Source organism: Panulirus ornatus, chromosome 24, assembly GCF_036320965.1.
Source record: "Panulirus ornatus isolate Po-2019 chromosome 24, ASM3632096v1, whole genome shotgun sequence".
NCBI classification, from domain to species: Eukaryota; Metazoa; Arthropoda; class Malacostraca; order Decapoda; family Palinuridae; genus Panulirus; species Panulirus ornatus.
This window is the reverse complement of record NC_092247.1, coordinates 16054921-16073479: the sequence shown is the minus strand read 5'-3', so window position 1 is coordinate 16073479 and position 18559 is coordinate 16054921. Positions and strand designations below refer to the sequence as shown.

The following is an 18559-nucleotide window of genomic DNA, read 5'->3' as shown; positions in this document are numbered from 1 at the left end:
AGACACACACAGACAGACACACAGACAGACACACAGACAGACACAGACAGACACAGACACTCACACACACACACACACACACACACACACACACACACACACACACACACAGAACATAATGTCCTTACTGCATCCAGTAGCTATCCTTCCATTCTGTATAGCGCCTTCCACAAGGCATCTCTGTCAACCCTGTCATTTGCTTTCTAATTGCCGTATATTAATCCCTTCCCCTCTCCAAGTATTTCTAACACACATTTTCTTAACTAACGTCTAATCCTCTCATCCTCTACCCCTTCTGAAGCTATACCGCCTCTTCTGTGTTTGTTGCTCTAGGAATGCCACCTCCCTTGCAGTCACCACTATTCCATACAGCAACAAACTCCACAATTTTTTTTCTACACTTGTATGCCATTTCCTGCAATAATGAACAGATGAAGAATGACATTTGCTCACATCTGTTCTTTAGTCATTGTGTTTGGTGTACTGAACCCAGAGCCCTCCTATTCACAACCAGGCCCCACAAATCTTTTTGTTGTTTTCCCTGACCACTGACAGCGCGTTGCTTCCTATGTGCCATATTGCTCCAGTATATACACGATCCCTTGTACACCTTACACCCTCCTGTGTGTTCAGGCCCTGAACAGTTGGAGCATCTTTCATCTGTCATGCCACCTCCTCCTTGGTTTCACCTCTTTTCCTAATCCCCTCCTCTTCTAACATGTATACTATCCTAGTCATTGTCTTCTCACTCTTTTCCACATTTCTACTCCATTTCAGTGCACTTTCTCAATTTCTTTCATGTCTAGTCCTCATTCTACCACATTTCTCTTTTGCCCTATCATTTCTTGTTCAATCAATCATCCGTGCACTACATTATGACCTCAAGCATTTCATTTTCAACACATCCACCCTCATCCATGCTTGTTTATTAAGGGTTCATGCTCCGCTACAACACTATGAGAGCTACAATAGCATTAGACATACCCTTCCATACTCTCTCAGACAGTGACTCTTTTTATGCGCTCCTCATTGTACCCAGGACTTTAACCTCCTTACCCACTCTGTGGCTAACTCCAGCTTTCATAGTTCCATTTCCTGCCATGTCCACTCCCAGTTGCTTAAAGCATCTCACTTCCTCCAGGTTATCTCCATTCAAATTTTCACTTGGTTAGACTTGTATAGTATTTCCAGAATTCAGCCATTCATTTTCTGTCCCCTTTTCTTTATATGGTGGCCTTTTACAAGTTTTTTTTGCCAGTCCTTATGCACCTCACCTTGAGCCAGGTTCTCTCCATTCAAATTCTCACTTGGTTAAACTTGTATAGTACTTCCAGAATTCAGCCATTCATTTTCTGTCCCCTTTTCTTTATATGGTGGCATTTTACAAGTTTTTTTTTTGCCAGTCCTTATGCACCACACCTTGAGCCATACATACAGTTTCTGTAAAAAAAATCTTGTCTACTTCCCCATACTTTATTACATTGTCATCTCTCCTTTGGCATTGATTACCATCTGCAGATATCTGGACTTGGAATTAGCAAGGTTCCCAAGGTATTCTTTGTCCATATTTTAGTTCCAAGGAGTCTTGATCTCCTGATTGAGGCAAAACACGGGTGAGGTGGTGCAGGAAGCAGCTGCTTGATCGAGATTCTTAGCACTTAGTGTTCCTAGAAATCTTGTTATTCACATTTTCTTGATACTAGGCAAGAATTTGAACTTTCTCCTTTTTGGAAAGGTAAGAGCCAACCATCTTGACACGCAATTGAAAGAAATACAGCATGCAGACGCAAAATTCCCAAAATGACATGGCAGCCTCAAAGTGTAAAGAAAGAATATCATTCCCTCAAGATGCCTGAGGCACACTAAGGCAAGTTACTGGTGCACACACCAGTCTCAGCGACCAGATGTTCAGTGATTTCACCGTTAGAGCGCCATATGCTTGTCCACACAATAAACCTTAGCCTGCATCACCTTTAAACATATGTGGGTGGCAGGCGAGGCTTTTTGCAGACACTGTATGTTGAAAATCCCGACTAATCAGTCAATGTGTCACCACCATGTTTCTTAAGAAAGTCATCTGCAATCTCATCCATTTTAGCTTCTTTGTCATATTTCATCTTGTGCATGGCTTTCACAAGCTCTTTTTTTTCTTGAAACCATTTGCCATGACTTGCTCACTCTTCATCCCAAACACCCCACATCTGCTAGCCAAGTGTCTCAAACATTGATCAGTCTTTCAAAATATTCACTTCATTTTTCAGAAATACTCACTCCATCTCCTCTTTCCCTCTGATTTGCCTGTTAATACTTCCCCATGTACTCCTTACATCAAAGCTTCCATTTTTTCCCAATTTCTCCTCACACTATTCACCTTCCTAAACATTTTTTTTATTCTCCCTCAAGTTTGGTGATACTCTCTTGCTTATCTCTTATATACCTTCATCTGCATGACTCTATCTTCAGGTGACAGAGGAGAGAGAATATCACCCACATATCTCCTCTATATTGTATCCCTGGGGATAGAAGAAAGAGAATGTTACTCACATTTCTCCTGTATGTCATGAAAGGCAATTATGAAAGTTGGGAGCAAAGGGAGGGGGTGATTCTTCCCTTCCTATATTATTACTCTCCAAAAGTTGGAACAGGAGGAGCTTATAGAAGATTTTTACTTTATGGTTCAGGTGTCTGCTCTTGGTGCTACCTCTCCAAGTGAAGAAACAACAAACTGGTACTACTTGTTACTACTTGTAGATATGAAGAATTCCTCTTTGTTTTACAGTCAGTTTGCAGTGTACAAATGTAGTGTTAGAGGAGAATATATGCCAGATTTGTAATGGTGTGCAAAATACCTTTATGCACTTATTCCATAAGGGCAGTACCTGTTAATTCAGATTGTTTTATTGTACTTTCAGATTGTAATGAAATGAGGAGTGGCTTGGTAAATTTAGGTGTCAGTACCCCAGTTACTCTAACTCATCACCAGCAGACTGGACTTCATACTCCTCAGCAGGTCAGTCAATGAATCCTGTACTATTGTACATTACATGTGTTTCATTTAAGCTCATATAGCAGTACATTTTATTACAGTTCCAGCTTATGTACAGTTAGTTGGTGTGACATACTTTCATTTTACCTAGTCCTATGTGCTTCATGGGGAGGCAGTCCTTCAGGGATAGAGATCATGAAAGGAATTCACTGTCAGAGGATGGAACATTATTTCAAGAAGTTATATGAAAATGTAGATGTAGGAGTCTGTGATTAGGTTAAAATGTAAGGAAGAAGAGAGGGGATCAGAGAAGAGTGAGGTTCAAGAGAAAATGTCCGAGAGCATGGAAGATATAGCTTTGTTTTGAAGATATACTTGATGAAGTAGCTGTTAGCTTCTGAGTAGTATAATGGAAAAAGAAACATATACAGGAAAAGAAGAGAAGACTAGAAAATGTATGTAAGCTGTATTGCACAAAAGGCAAACTAAACTTCAAAGTAATAAATTTTTTTCACACTTGTCCACTGTTCTCAGTGGTAGTGCCAGAAACAGATGAAGACAGGCCGCATTACCACTGAACTTGCACCTGTTCTTGCTCGTATGTTCTGTTTCTGTTTAAAAATCAGAACCTTTCTCCTTAGAAGCATGCATTAGTACGTCCCATCCTTAAGAAGGGTGACCATTCCAACCCCTTGAACTACTGTCCTGTTGCTTTGACATCTACCATTTCCAAATTCTTTGAATCCCTCCTCACCTCCCATATCCTAAATCATCTTGAATCTCACAGTCTTCTCTCTGATCACCAGTATAGTTTCCGTAAGAGAGATCCATTGGTGGTATTCTTTCCTCTCCTGCTAATGTCTGGTCATCATCCTTGAAAGATTTTAGGGAATCCTATGTAGTTCCCCTTGACATAGCCGAAGCTTTTGACAAGGTCTGGCATCAGGATCTCACCTCTAAGTCTCCTTTTGGCATCCCTCCCTCACTTTGCTCCCTCATATCTAGCTGCATCTCTGGCTGCTCTATCTCTGCTGTTATTGGTGGATCAGCCAATGCCCTTTCTCCATCAGTAGTGTGTTCCTCATGGTTCTGTTCTGTCCTATACACTTTTTTTATCAACAGTTTCATCTCTTCCACAAATAACCAAAAGCACTCATACACTTGCAACTTGGCACTGCATTCCTCCACATCCTTCAATTCTGTTCCTTCTTCTCTTATTGTGATCTGCATCTCGTTGTTACACAACTTCCTCAATAAACTCAGCTTCTATTAAGATGTTTCAGTGGGGTAGACGAAATCTGGTTCAGTTTAATTTCTCCCAGAACAAGTTTCTACCCATCTCTGTATTGAAAACTCTTCACAACTTTCCTCTCTCCTTCAATAATTGACTCGATGAACAAACTTGGTATTATTGTAACATCCATTTGTTCTTGGATACCCCATGTTATGGAAATAGCTAATTCTGCATCCAAGAAACTGGGGGTCCTGTTTAGATATCAAAATTTCTTTTCTTCTGAACAGTTACTCCATTTATACAAAGGATTGATCCATCCTTGATTGGAGCATTGCTGTCACATCTGGGGCGGCTTTAGCTCCGCATCCTGACTTGACAGAGTTGAGTCAAAAGCAATCTGACTTTTAAATATGACATATAAAATTTCCCAGGCTAACTTCTAAACTTGGTCCACTTGCCATACACTGCAGTTTTGGTTCACTTTCCAACTTCTCTGGGTATTACTTTGGTTTTTACTTTTAAGAGCTGTCTGCTTGTGTGCCACCACCTTTAGGTAGACAACGCAGTACTCGGCAAGCTGCTGAGTCGTGTTTTCTGTGTGGCCGTTGGCAAGTACCAGATGGGCCTTTGCGATAACTATTTATTTCCTTACACCTCAAAGCTCTGGAGCTCTCTACCCTCTCATATCTTTCCTGGTAACCATAACCTGGCACATTTCAAAAGACAGGTTTTTCTCTTCCCCCGAAATTTGTAAGTTCTTTCCCCTGTCACTTCTTTTTCCTTTTCATAATCCTTTCTATATTTCTCTTAAGGCCCTTCCTTGATGTGGAATTCTTTAGCTGTCATATGCATTGCACCAAAGCCTCTGTTCCCTATTCACATCCAGGTCTCACAGACCTTTCCATGGTATAACCTCGCCAGTTTACATGCCCTGGTGCAGTCCATTGACAGCAGATTGCTCCTTGTATACCACAACATTCCACTTCACTCTATCTTGTGACCACCTTTAACCCTTGTGCATGTTCAGGCCCCAGTCACTCACAGTATTTTTCACCTCATATGCAATTTGATTTCCCACTTCTCCTTTTCCTCTCCACATATATCCATTCCTATTATCACCCCACCACACATGAAGGGGTGCACCCCCTCCCGAAGTGGTGCCAGGAACAGAGAAAAAAAAGGCCACATTTGTTCACACTCATTCTCTAGCTGTCATGTGTAATGCACTGAAACCACAGCTCCCTTTCCACATCCAGGCCCCACAGACCATTCCATGGTTTACCCCAGATGCTTCACATGCCCTGGTTCAATCCATTGACAGCACGTTGAACCCAGTATACCGCATCTGTCCAATTCACTCTATTCCTTGTATGCCTTTCACCCTCCTGCGTGTTCAGGCCCCAATCACTCAAAATCTTTTTCACTCCATCTTTCCACCTCCAATTTGGTCTCCACTTCTCATTCCCTCCACCTCTGACACATATCCTCTTTGTCAGTCTTTCCTCACTCATTCTCTCCATGTGACCAAACCATTTCAAAACACCCTCTTCTGCTCTCTCAACCACACGCTTTTTACCACAACACATCTCTCTTACCCTTTCATTACTTACTCGATCAAACCACCTCACACCACATACTGTCCTCAAACATCTCATTTCCAGCACATCCACCCTCCTGTGCACAACTCTATCTGTAGCCCATGCCTCACAACCATATATCATTGTTGGAACCACTATTCCTTCAAACATACCCATTTTTGTTCTCCAAGATAACTATCTCGACTTCCACACATTCTTCAACGCTCCCAGAAATTTTGCCTCCTCCCCCACTCTATGACTCACTTCCGCTTCTATGGTTCCATCCGCTGCCAATCCACTCTCAGATATCTAAAACACTTCACTTCCTCCAGTTTTTCTCCATTGAAACTTACCTCCCAATTGACTTGTCCCTCAACCCTACTGTAACTGTTATTCTTGCTCTTATTCACATTTACTCTCAGCTTTCTTCTTTCACACACTTTACTGTACTCAGTCACCAGCTTCAGCAGTTTCTCACCCGAATCAGCCACCAGCGCTGTATCATCAGCGAACAGCAACTGACTCACTTCCCAAGCTCTCTCCACAACAGACTGCATAATTGCCCCTCTTTCCAAAACTCTTGCATTCACCTCCCTAACAATTCCATCCATAAACAAATTAAAGAAACATTGAGACATCACGCACCCCAGCAGCAAACCAACATTCACTGAGAACCAATTACTTTCTTCTCTTCCTGCTCGTACACATGCCTTACATCCTCGATAAAAACTTTTCACTGCTTCTAACAACTTGCCTCTCACACCATATATTCTTTATACCTTCCACAGAGCATCTCTATCAACTCTATCATATGCCTTCTCCAGATCCATAAATGCTACATACAAATCCATTTGCTTTTCTAAGTATTTCTCACATACATTCTTGTGCAGTCTGTTGTGGATGAGATGGCTTGGGAAGTGAGTCAATTGTTGTTCGCTGATGATACAGCGCTGGTGGCTGATTTGTGTGAAAAACTGCAGAAGCTGGTGACTAAGTTTGGTAAAGTGTGTGAAATAAGAAAGCTGAGAGTAAATATGAATAAGAGCAAGGTAATTATTAGGTACAGTAGGGTTGAGGGACAAGTCAATATATATATATGTGTGTGTGTGTGTGTGTTCATGAGTGGATGGGTCTTTTTTGTCTGTTTGCTGTGCTACCTCACTGATGCAGGAACCGGTGATCAAGTGTAATAAAGAAATAATAAATATAAAGAATTTTAGAATAACTGTGAACTGTACTTTGCTCAGAGCTGTAAAAAGATGAATAAATACTATGTTGATTTCAGGGTGAAGGAAGCTCCCTAACTTGTCCTTCAACTCCAATAGCTGCTGTCAGACCCAAGAAACATCATTGTGCAATTACACCATCCAATACACATACTCCTTTTGTAACCAATGATATTGATATGACTCATATACAGAAAACAAGGTAAGTATAACTATATCATAGATTTATTTCATAATATTATGACTTGACTCCGTTAATCATTTTTAAGTATAGTAAACCCTCAATTTAATAGACTAATAGGGGGAAGGGGTTTCCATTATTGCTGAAAGTCCGTTAAATCGAAGGTAACCTAATTTCTGTACCATATTTAAGTTCACACGCTTTCTTTTAACTCCTTTATCACTGTAGGGTTTAGTGTGTGGTATGATAGTTGTGTAGCAGGCACCCGGCAGTGTGAGAATGCTTGCTGGGCAGTTGGAGGCAGGAGTCAGACTTAGATAGAGGTGATGCCACCACTTTACAGTGAAAGAATACTTCTTTGTAATAAAATGAGGACAGACTACCTGCTTTCATTGCACCTCTTACATGGCGCAGTGATTAGGATTCGAACCTATGCAGGAAAATCCTAAGGTATTGCAAGGCTGCTCACCTTCTACAGGCCCCACAGACTTTTTCCATGTTTTACAATGGATGTTTCACATGGTCTGGTCCAGTCCATTGATTGCACGTTGACTCCAGTATACTACATCATTCCAGTTTACTCTGTTCTATCCATTCATTTCATCCTCTTACATTTTCATGCTACGGTCGCTTTCTATCTTTTTTTCTTCATCCATCTATCTCCAGTTTGGTCTCCCATTTTCCTTCTTCCCTCCACTTCTGAAACATATATCCTTTTTGTCATCCTTTCCTTACTCATTCTCTCCATATGTCCAAACCATTTTAACACACCCTCTTCAGCTCTCTCTCCCACACTCTTTTTATTACCACACATCTCTTATCCTTTCACTACTTACTTGATCAAACCACCTCACACCACATATTGTCCTCAAACATGTCATTTCCAACACATCCATCATCCTCCGCATAACCCTGTCTATAGTCCGTGCCGCACAACCATATGATATTGTTAGTACTACAACTCCGTCAAACATAACCATTTTTGCCCTCCCAAATAATGTTCTCTCTTTTCACATATTCTTCAGTGCTTCCAGAACCTTCTCCCTCTCCCTCTTTATATGACTTACTTCTGCTTCCATGGTTCCATTTGCAGCCATGTCCACTCCAAGATATCTAAAACATTTCACCTACTCCAATTTTTCTCCATTCAAACATACATCCCAATTAACCAGTCCCTCAACCTTTCTGAACCTAATAACCTTGCTTTTATTCACATTCACTCTCAATTTTCTCCTTTAATACAAACTTCCAGACTCAGTCACCCACTTCTGCAGTTTCTCACTCAAATCAGCCACCAGTGCTGCATCATCGCAAACAACAGCTGACTTATTTCCCAGGCCCTTTCATTTCCAACAGACTGCATACTCACCCCTCTCTCCAAGATTTTTGCATTCATCTTCCTCACCACCCCATATGTGAACAAATTAAACAACCATGGTGACTTCACACACCCCTGCTGCAGACCGACCTTCACTGGGAGGAACCATTTACTCTCCTCTCTTCCTACTCATACACATGCCTAACACCCTTGATAAGGACTTCTCTGCATTTAGCAGCTTATCTCCCACACTATGTTCTTAAGACCTTCCAAAAAGTGCCGGTATCAGCCCTGTCATATGCCTTCTCCAGATCCATAAATGCCACATGCAAATCCTGTTTTTCAAAATGTTTCTCCACACACATACTTTAAAGCAAATACCTGATCCACACATCCTCTACCACTTCTGAAACCACACTGATCCTTCCCAAGCTGATGCTCTGTACATGCCTTCATCCTCTCAATCAATACCTTATCATAAAACTTACTAGTTATACTCAACAAACTTATAACTCTGTAGTTTGAACATTCACCTTTTCCCCCCTTGCCTTTATACAGTGGCACTACACAAGCATTCCACCAATCCTCAGGCACTTATCATGATCCATATAAACAGTGAATATCCTTACCAACCACTCAACAACACTGTCACCCCTTTCTTAAGAAATTCAACTGTAGTATCATCCACTCCAGCCACCTTGCTTCATTTCATCTTATGTAAGGCTTTCACCACCTCATCTCTCTTCATTAAACCACTCTCCATGACTTTCTCACTTTGCATATCCCTCCAACCAAAACACCCTACATCATACACATTTAGCAATCCTTCAAAGTACTTACTCTATCTCACTTCATCACTACCTGTTATCACTTCCCCTTTTTTTCCATTTTACTGATGTTCCCATTTGTTCTTTTGTCTGCCAAGCCATCTTTTTATTCTTCCTAAAGTTTAATGATACTCTCTCACTCCAACACATTTGCTCTTTTTTTTTTCCTTTACCCTTGCACCTTCCTCTTGACCTCCTGCCACTTTCTTTTATACACCACCCAAAATTATTTGCACTTCTTTCCTGTGAGTACCACCCAAATACCTCTTTCTTTTTCACTAGCAACTTTATCTCTTCATCCCACTTCTCACTTCCGTTTCTAATATGTTCACCTCCCACCTTTCACATGCTACGTTCACCTCTTCCCATTCCTTATCCACTCCCTCCCATCGCTTTATTGAGTCACCTTTTGCCATTCTAAACTCATCTCTCCAGGCATATCTTCGCACAAGCTTTCTTTCCAAGCTCACTTACTCTCACCACTCTCTTCTACCTAATATTATTTCATTTTTTCAAAAATCTATACAAAGCATCATCCTTGTTTCCACAATATAGTGATCAGATATCCCTCCAGCTAGTTTTCTCAGCAATTTACATCCTAAAGTGTCTCTTACATGCCTACCAATTTATGTAATCAAATGATGCCTGTTGACAATGTCCCCTACTCACATATGTATACTTGTGTATATGCCTCTCTATATATGTACTACGTATTCCCAGTAACCAGTTTTTTCAGTTCACATCTCCGCAAGCTCTTCACTATTTCCATTAAAAACTGTAATTCCCCATGCCCCCCAGTTATACTTTCAACTGCCACATTACTCACCTTGGCATTTAAGTCATCCATCACTGATACCTGGTCTCATACATCAAGATTGCTGACACACACACTCTGCTGCTCCCAAAACATTTACCTCTCATGATCTTTCTTCTCATGGCCAGGTGCATAAGCACCAATAATCACCAATCTCTCTCCATCCACTTTCAGTCTAGAATTCACTTCCTTACACTCTATCACAATCTCATGTCTTGCTTCAGGACTAGTGCTTCTCCTTCGTTAGCTCCTGTTTTCTCACTAACTGCTGAGTTTACTGATAAGACATTTCCAAACCATTCTTCCCCTTTACCCTTGAGTTTTATTTTGCTTAGAGCCAGAACATCCAGGTTTCTTTCATCAAACATGCTTCCTGTCTCTCCTCTCTTATTATCTTGGGTACATCCACACACATTGAAACACCCCAGTGTGAGCCTTCGAGGAGAATGAGCACTCCCCACTAGGCTCCTTCTTCTGTTTCCTCTTTTAGAAACTGAAAGGAAGGGTTTCAAGCCCTTCCTGCTCTTGCCCCCTATAATAGTCTTCTATGACATGCAGAGAATAAGGATTTAGAATTCTTTCTTCCCTACTTCAGAGATATGTACATTCATTTATTATTATTATATATTTTGCTTTGTTGCTGTCTCCCGCATTAGAGAGGTAGCGCAAGAAAACAGACGAAAGAAATGGCCCAACCCGCCCACATACACATGTATATACATACACGTCCACACACGCAAATATACATACCTATACATCTCAACGTATACATACATATCCACACACACACATACACTCAAGGCTCACAGAATTTTCGCCCCCTCCCCCACCCTGTGACTCACTTCCGCTTCCATGGTTCCATCTGCTGCCAAATCCACTCCCAGATATCTAAAACACTTCACATTTATTTACATATAAATATTTACACTTCGGTATTGTTTTCAGAGAGTGGTATTGTCTGAAGTAAGCACATATAGTGATCAAGGCAACACTTTGTAGCCAGAGAAATAACAGAATATTGGTGGGGGGATGTGGGTTAGAATGAGCTTGCAAACATAAGTTTTAATGTGCCTACCAATTAAAACATTATGAGACTACTCGGTGATTAAGTGTTAAGGAGCTTGTCAGTGTCTGTTAAGGCAAAGATTGATATGTTTGCGGGTGTAGTAGTTGCAACAGTGATTCTTGGATGTATCTTGGTCCCTGAATAGAAAAGAACAGATGGTAAATGTGATTACAGATTGTGACTTATGTAAAGAGAGTTTTGCAATTATGTTGCCTTTTCTTCTTAACCTCATATATGTGTACCATGGCTTTACTCCTATGTATGTCTGCATGCACACGCACCCTAACCCTAGCGTATGCAAGGTTCCCATTCTATCAACCGGCCCTTAGGGGAGGATAAACAGCTGGGTGGACTGTGGACTGGCTGCTGTAACCAGGGTTCGAATCTATGTGGGTTTTACCTAAGGCAGCCTGTGCATGTGTGACAGTCAGTAACACTAACTGCTACATCATGGAAAGGAAATGTCTGAGAATGCTTTAAGGTGTGAGGTGAGTTGATTGTGTAGTGTGACCAAAAGAGCTAAAGAGTATGATGGGACTGTTTGGACACAGAGAGGGTAAGTGAATTCTTGTGGAGCAAGGCCAATGTGTCAGAAGTGAACAGAGGAATGGAGTGGGGGAGATCAAGAAGGAGAGGGAAGGTTGGAATGAAAGGCTTTGGGGTAGCAAGGTCAGGAGAGTAAGAGGCATACATAGGATGTAATGCTTTGAGTCATTGTAGAATATGGGGCAGAATTACTGCCATTGGGCTGAATGAGGATGTATGAAGTGGTCATTGGAAAAGAATTGAATAATCTCTATTGGGGGAGACATACTGTCATTGGGCTGAATGAGGACGTTTGAAGTGGTCATTGTAAACAGTTGAATAATCTCTGGAGCTTGGCTGTGGATGTTGGCCTCGGTTTTATAGTGTATACTACATGACAGCTATATATTTAATGTATACAAACGAGTCTATTGCTTCACAGTTTCTGATGCTACCTTTTGAAGGGAGGAGTAGCAACTGTGTAATTAAAAAATTTCAACACTTGCTCAAGGGTATAATATGTTCAACCAGGTCTTTGACCCAGAATCTTTGCTCTTTCTCTCTGTCTCTCTCTCTCTCTCTGTCTCTCTCTCTTGTCTCTCTCTCTTGTCCCTCTCTCTGTCTCTCTCTCTGTCTCTCTCTCTGTCTCTCTCTCTCTCTGTCTCTCTCTCTCTCTGTCTCTCTCTCTCTCTGTCTCTCTCTCTCTCTGTCTCTCTCTCTCTCTCTCTCTCTCTCTCTCTCTCTCTCTCTCTCTCTCTCTCTCTCTCTCTCTCCAGTGTTGAATGTCTCAAGTGATGAGGAGGAACACTTATGATATTTATAAAGTTGGTGAGAAAGTGAAGAACAGATGTAATGGCACAAAACAGTGACTTGGATGGTGATCATAGTGAGAGTAAAGAGGAAGCAAGCACAGGTCCCTTCCATCCATGCCCCACACCACCCTCTCACTTTGAAATTATATAACAGCTTTGCATAATTTTCTGTATGTAATTCTAGGTCAGTGGAGGACTGCAATATTTCAAGCCTATTTTAATTGTTAAATGTCGTTAGAGTAGTGCATACTGTAATATTTCTTCACATGTCCTAGTTATTCACCACCAGTGTTGTTTTTATGTGAAAAATAAGAGTAAAGGGTGGTACAGTGTAGATGAGTAGGACCTCCATACCTCCATGTTCGTCCATTCTTCTTATGTCGAAGTGAGGAAGGATAGGTGCAGACTTGCTGGCAATACTCCCACCGTCCACTATTGGTATCTTTATTGTGTAGCATAATATTTCTAAGGGCTTGGGAAGTGAGTCAGTTGTTGTTCACTGATGATGCAGCACTGGTGGCTGATTCGGGTGAGAAACTGTTGAAGCTGGTGACTGAGTTTGGTAAAGTGTGTGAAAGAAGAAAGCTGAGAGTAAATGTGAATAAGAGCAGGGTTATTAAGTTCTGTAGGGTTGAGGGACAAGTAAATTGGGAGGTGAGTTTAAATGGAGAAAAACTGGAGGAAGTGGAGTGTTTTAGATATCTGGGAGTGGATTTGGCAGCAGATGGAACCATGGATGCGAATTGAGTCACAGGGTGGGGGAGGGGGCGAAGGTTCTGGGAGCGTTGAAGAATGTGTGGAAGGCGAGAATGTTATCTCGGAAAGCAAAAATGGGTATGTCTGAAGGAATAATGGTTCCAACAATGTTATATGGTTTGAGGCATGGGCTATAGATAAGGTAGTGTGGAGGAGGGTGGATGTGTTGGAAATGAGATGTTTGAGGAAACATGTGGTGTGAGGTGGTTTGATCGAGTAAGTAATGAAAGGGTGAAAGAGAAGTGTGATAATAAAAAGAGTGTGGTTGAGAGAGCAGAAGAGGGTGTATTGAAATGGTTTGGTCACATGGAGAGAATGAGTGAGGAAAGATTGACAAAAAGGATATATGTGTCAGAGGTGAAGGGACGAAGGAGAAGTGGGAGACCAAACTGGAGGTGGAAGTATATTTATATTTATTTTGCTTTGTCACTGTCTCCCACGTTTGCGAGGTATCGCAAGGAAACAGATGAAAGAAATGGCCCAATCCACCCCCTTACACATGTATATACATACACGTCCCCATACGCAAATATACATACCCATACATCTCAGTGTACACATATATATACACACACAGACATATACATATATACACATGCACACAATTCACACTGTCTGCCTTTATTCATTTCCATCGCCACCTCGCCACACATGGAAATAACGTCCCCCTCCCCCCTCATGTGTGCGAGGTAGCGCAAGGAAAAGACAACAAAGGCCCCATTCGTTCACACTCAGTCTCTAGCTGTCATGCAATAATGCCCTAAACCACAGCTCCCTTTCCACATCCAGGCCCCACAGAACTTCCCATGGTTTACCCCAGACGCTTCACATGCCCTGATTCAATCCATTGACAGCACGTCGACCCCGGTATACCACATCGAGCCAATTCACTTTATTCCTTGCCCGCCTTTCACCCTCCTGCATGTTCAGGCCCCGATCACTCAAAATCTTTTTCACTTCATCTTTCCACCTCCAATATGGTCTCTCACTTCTCCTCGTTCCCTCCACCTCTGACACATATATCCTCTTGGTCAATCTTTCCTCACTCATTTTCTCCATGTGCCCAAACCATTTCAAAACACCCTCTTCTGCTCTCTCAACCACGCTCTTCTTATTTCCACACATCTCTCTTACCCTTACATTACTTACTTGATCAAACCACCTCACACCACACATTGTCCTCAAACATCTCATTTTCAGCACATCCACCCTCCTGCGCACTACTCTATCCATAGCCCATAGTATGTAGTGTAAAAGATTTTGAGCGATCAGGACCTGAACATACAGGAGGGTGAAAGGCGCACAAGGAATAGAGTGAATTGGAATGATGTGGTATACCGGGTCGTCATGCTGTCAATGGATTGAACCAGGACATGTGAAGCGTTTGGGGTAAACCATGGAAAGTTTTGTGGGGCCTGGATGTGGAAAGGGAGCTGTGGTTTCGGTGCATTATACATGACAGCTAGAGACCGAGTGTGAACGAATGTGGCCTTTTGTCCTTTCCTGGAGCTACCTCATGGGGGAAGGGGGATGCTATTTCATGTGTGGCGGGGTGGCGACGGGAATGAATAAAGGCAGCAAGTATGAATTATGTACATGTGTATATGTGTGTATCTGTGTATGTGTATATATATGTATACCTTGAAATGTATGGGTATGTATATGTGCGTGTGTGGACGTGTATGTATATACATGTTTATGTGGGTGGGTTGGGCCATTCTTTCGTCTGTTTCCTTGTGCTACCTCGCTAATGCGGGAGACAGCGACAAAGCATGATAAAAAAATATTTCTTAGTAAATTATTGTTGTTCACCACTACCAGTGTACCTGTGTGTGAAGTAAGACTTGAGTGTGAAACAATTCAAAAGAAAAAACATGTGTATCCTTCTGTCTTATCTAAAGCTGTCAAATGTGTCATTTACAAACAATACCTCTTTGTTCTACCCTTTTATCTCATGCTGTCTGATGTGTCAACCACAAACAACACTTATATATCTTACATTTCTCATCACAAGCTGTCAAATGTGTCAGCTGCATCTCCTGCCTCTTACACAGTACTCAAATAAGCCAACACAAAGTTTGTTAATTACTTTTTGTAAATTTTCTTTTAATTTTTCACTCCAGTCTGTCAGTAAAAACAAAATGTATGTAGGATGATGGAATTTCTAGCCAATCCTGCTGTGTGAGGGTAAGATCTTGACTTGCACAGACCGTTAGGTGGGGACTTTATTCAATTCCTTTTATCAATATTAATCTCATTATTTTCTTGATATGACCATTACACTTCAGTATTCTTATTTTTTACAGTAATTGTGCTTTTCTCTTTTTTCCAACAGTTACCTCCTTGTAAACAAATTAGAATTTTCTCATGATTTACCTTTTCTTTTATTTTTTGCTGTTGAAAGATTAATGTATCTTAAAAATACATCATAACTGCTGACATTCTTTTACCTATTTGACTTTATGGACCTGTGTTTGATTTTTACAGTAAGGGTGCTTCATTTTTAATCTCAGTTTCTGTTCTCCCAGCTATGTATCAGACCCCCCCTTTTTTATACAAAAATGAAATATTACCTAGCTATTGTTTGCATTTACATTTATTTTTTCTGATGGATACTCCTGAATTACTTCATAGTGCTCTATTGTTTCCTTGCAAATCACTTTTTCATCAAGTCATTGTATCGTAACAGTATTCCAGACTCATTCTCTTCCATATTTCAGTTATAATTCAGTACCATCATTGATAGAGATAGCCTCTCACTACTGTCCCATTATGTGACCACTTCATATATTAATGAATATTTCTCTCTTTTTGCAGAAAACTGTCATCTCCTTTAGGGAAAAAGCGTCTCACCTTTGCAGATATATCTTTACACAGCTCAGTTGAAAAAGAAAATGACCTGCCACATAGCTGCAGGAACAGAAATGTTAAAAGTACTTCACATTCTTCCAGTTGTGAAAGTCTCCCAGAAACATTAAGGACCAACTACAGGTCATTTTGCTCGAAATCTGAGCATGAAATATTTAACACTAACAGACCAAGGGAAAATTCAGAATCCAAGAATGAGTTTTCACCAGCAGAATGTTCTCAAAACTTGAAACGTGCGAAGCCACTCACGACAAATACATTGAAGTGCTGGCCTACAAATGGTACAGACTCATCTCTCATGACAGTTGAACAGAAGCCTTACTACAGTGAGGAACACAGAAGGCCCAAAGGAAATAGTTTCAGGTCTCCCAAAAGGAGTTATGAATCATTTTCTGATGATAGTGATAGTGGTGAGTTATCTTATTTCACACCTAACTGTGGTGAAAATGCATTCAACAAAAGGATTAACAGTGCTGATGACAACTGGAGGATACTGAATGATAAAAGGTCATTCAGAAGTAGAGTATCACTAACTTATAATAATAATGCAGCTGGGAGCACTGTCTCTGCAGTAATGTGCCCTAAGAACACTAAGCATTATTACCCAGAAGTTTCACCTAATGAAAAATTGAATAAAAGCACGCAGCCATCTCTTACTCCTTTTGAAACCTGGGACATGAATCTCCAGAGCTTTGTTATAGAGCAGAAAGGATTTTTGAACTTTCTTAGTGAGAATGGAGAAAAAAAAAATTCACCCATTGCATACAACTCAGAAAGTTGTACAACACCAAAACAACAATCTAAATCCCTTCCATTCACTAGCCCATCATCTTTTTTGAGGATAGATTTTCCTGTGGCAACAAATTCCTCTTTAGATAATGGGTCATCTGTGTGTTGCAGCTTAGAGGATGAGTTTCAAGTGTCCAAGGATGTATGTAGACCAGAGGTCAAGGATATAGCACACAACTCCTCAGCTTCAAACTTCTCTTCCCACATGCATGATATCGGCAGTAACCCAGTTGCAGATGTTAACTACAAGGAATCAAAGACATTGAATGAGCTTAAATTTACTTCAGAAGGGGAAAAGACAATAATTTTTAGTCATCAGATGAACAAATCCATACAAGAGTCACATACACCAAAAAAGGGATTGGATACATCAGTCTCAAAATGTACTACACCAAAGCAACCATCCGTCGCTTTTAGTTCTCATTCACTTACTTGTAATCTACAGTCAGAAACTTGTGGTTTGAGATCAGTTGAAACTGACCAGCACCCTACTGTGTCTACCAGTCACTGTAGTGAACATGTTGATACTAATAATCCTAATCCGCAGATCTCAGACTTGCAAATTTGTACAGATCGCCTTGTCTCTCAAGGTTTGCATCCTGATACGTCAAATCAACACATTTTGACACTGACCAAAAGATTAGATAAAAGTTCCTTGATTCAGTCTGTCTCTCAAGCTTTAAGACCAAGCAGATCAAAGCAAGTTTTCAGCGCTACCCATGCAGTTAATATGAATGAGGTAGTATTATCACCTAGTGACCCAATATTATCCATTGGATTTGATTCCTTCACTACTCCTGTAGGAAATCCCTATATATACCCAGAGGGAGCACCTCGGAAACTTCCAAATCCTACATTGAGACAACGTCCTCGTAATTGTAGACGCAGCCTTGCTAGGTAAGTATACCGGTGATTTCTGGAAGGATTTTCCTCGTCAGATATTTTTAGATGTTTAAACATATATTTATGCATAGAAAAAGGTTTATACTGAAAATGTTCAATGCACATATATTGGGAATTCATAAGCCATTATTGGTTCATACCATCATTCCAATTTTTCTTTTTTTTTTGTGTATTTTCCAGGAACTAATAAAGAAAAGAAGAGAGAATGTTGGGGTGAAGAGAATGGTGAGAGTAAGTGAGCTTGGGAAGGAGACTTGTGTGAGGAAGTACCAGGAGAGACTGAGTACAGAATGGAAAAAGTTGAAAACAAAGGAGGTAAGGGGAGTGGGGGAGGAATGGGATGTATTTAGGGAAGCAGTGATGGCTTGCGCAAAAGATGCTTGTGGCATGAGAAGCGTGGGAGGTGGGTTGATTAGAAAAGGTAGTGAGTGGTGGAATGAAGAAGTAAGGTTATTAGTGAAAGAGAAGAGAGAGGCATTTGAACGATTTTTGCAGGGAAAAAATGCAAATGAGTGAGAGAGGTATAAAAGAAAGAGGCAGGAGGTCAAGAGAAAGGTGCAAGAGGTGAAAAAGAGGGCAAATGAGAGTTGGGGTGAGAGAGTATCATTAAATTTCAGGGAGAATAAAAAGATGTTTTGGAAGGAGGTAAATAAAGTGCACAAGACAAGGGAACAAAT

At 40.9% G+C, this 18559-nt stretch overlaps 1 protein-coding gene across 2 annotated transcripts in view; it reads left to right on the top strand.

Moving 5' to 3' along the window:
- The window catches only part of LOC139757122 (uncharacterized), a 157664-nt gene that overhangs the window by 109221 nt on the left and 29884 nt on the right, over positions 1–18559 (top strand). For both annotated transcript variants that reach the window (XM_071677220.1, XM_071677219.1), the window contains 3 exons: positions 2913–3010; positions 7083–7225; positions 16140–17876. In XM_071677220.1, the coding sequence (XP_071533321.1) occupies positions 2913–3010; positions 7083–7225; positions 16140–17876 (1978 nt within the window). The remainder of the gene's footprint in view (positions 1–2912; positions 3011–7082; positions 7226–16139; positions 17877–18559) is intronic.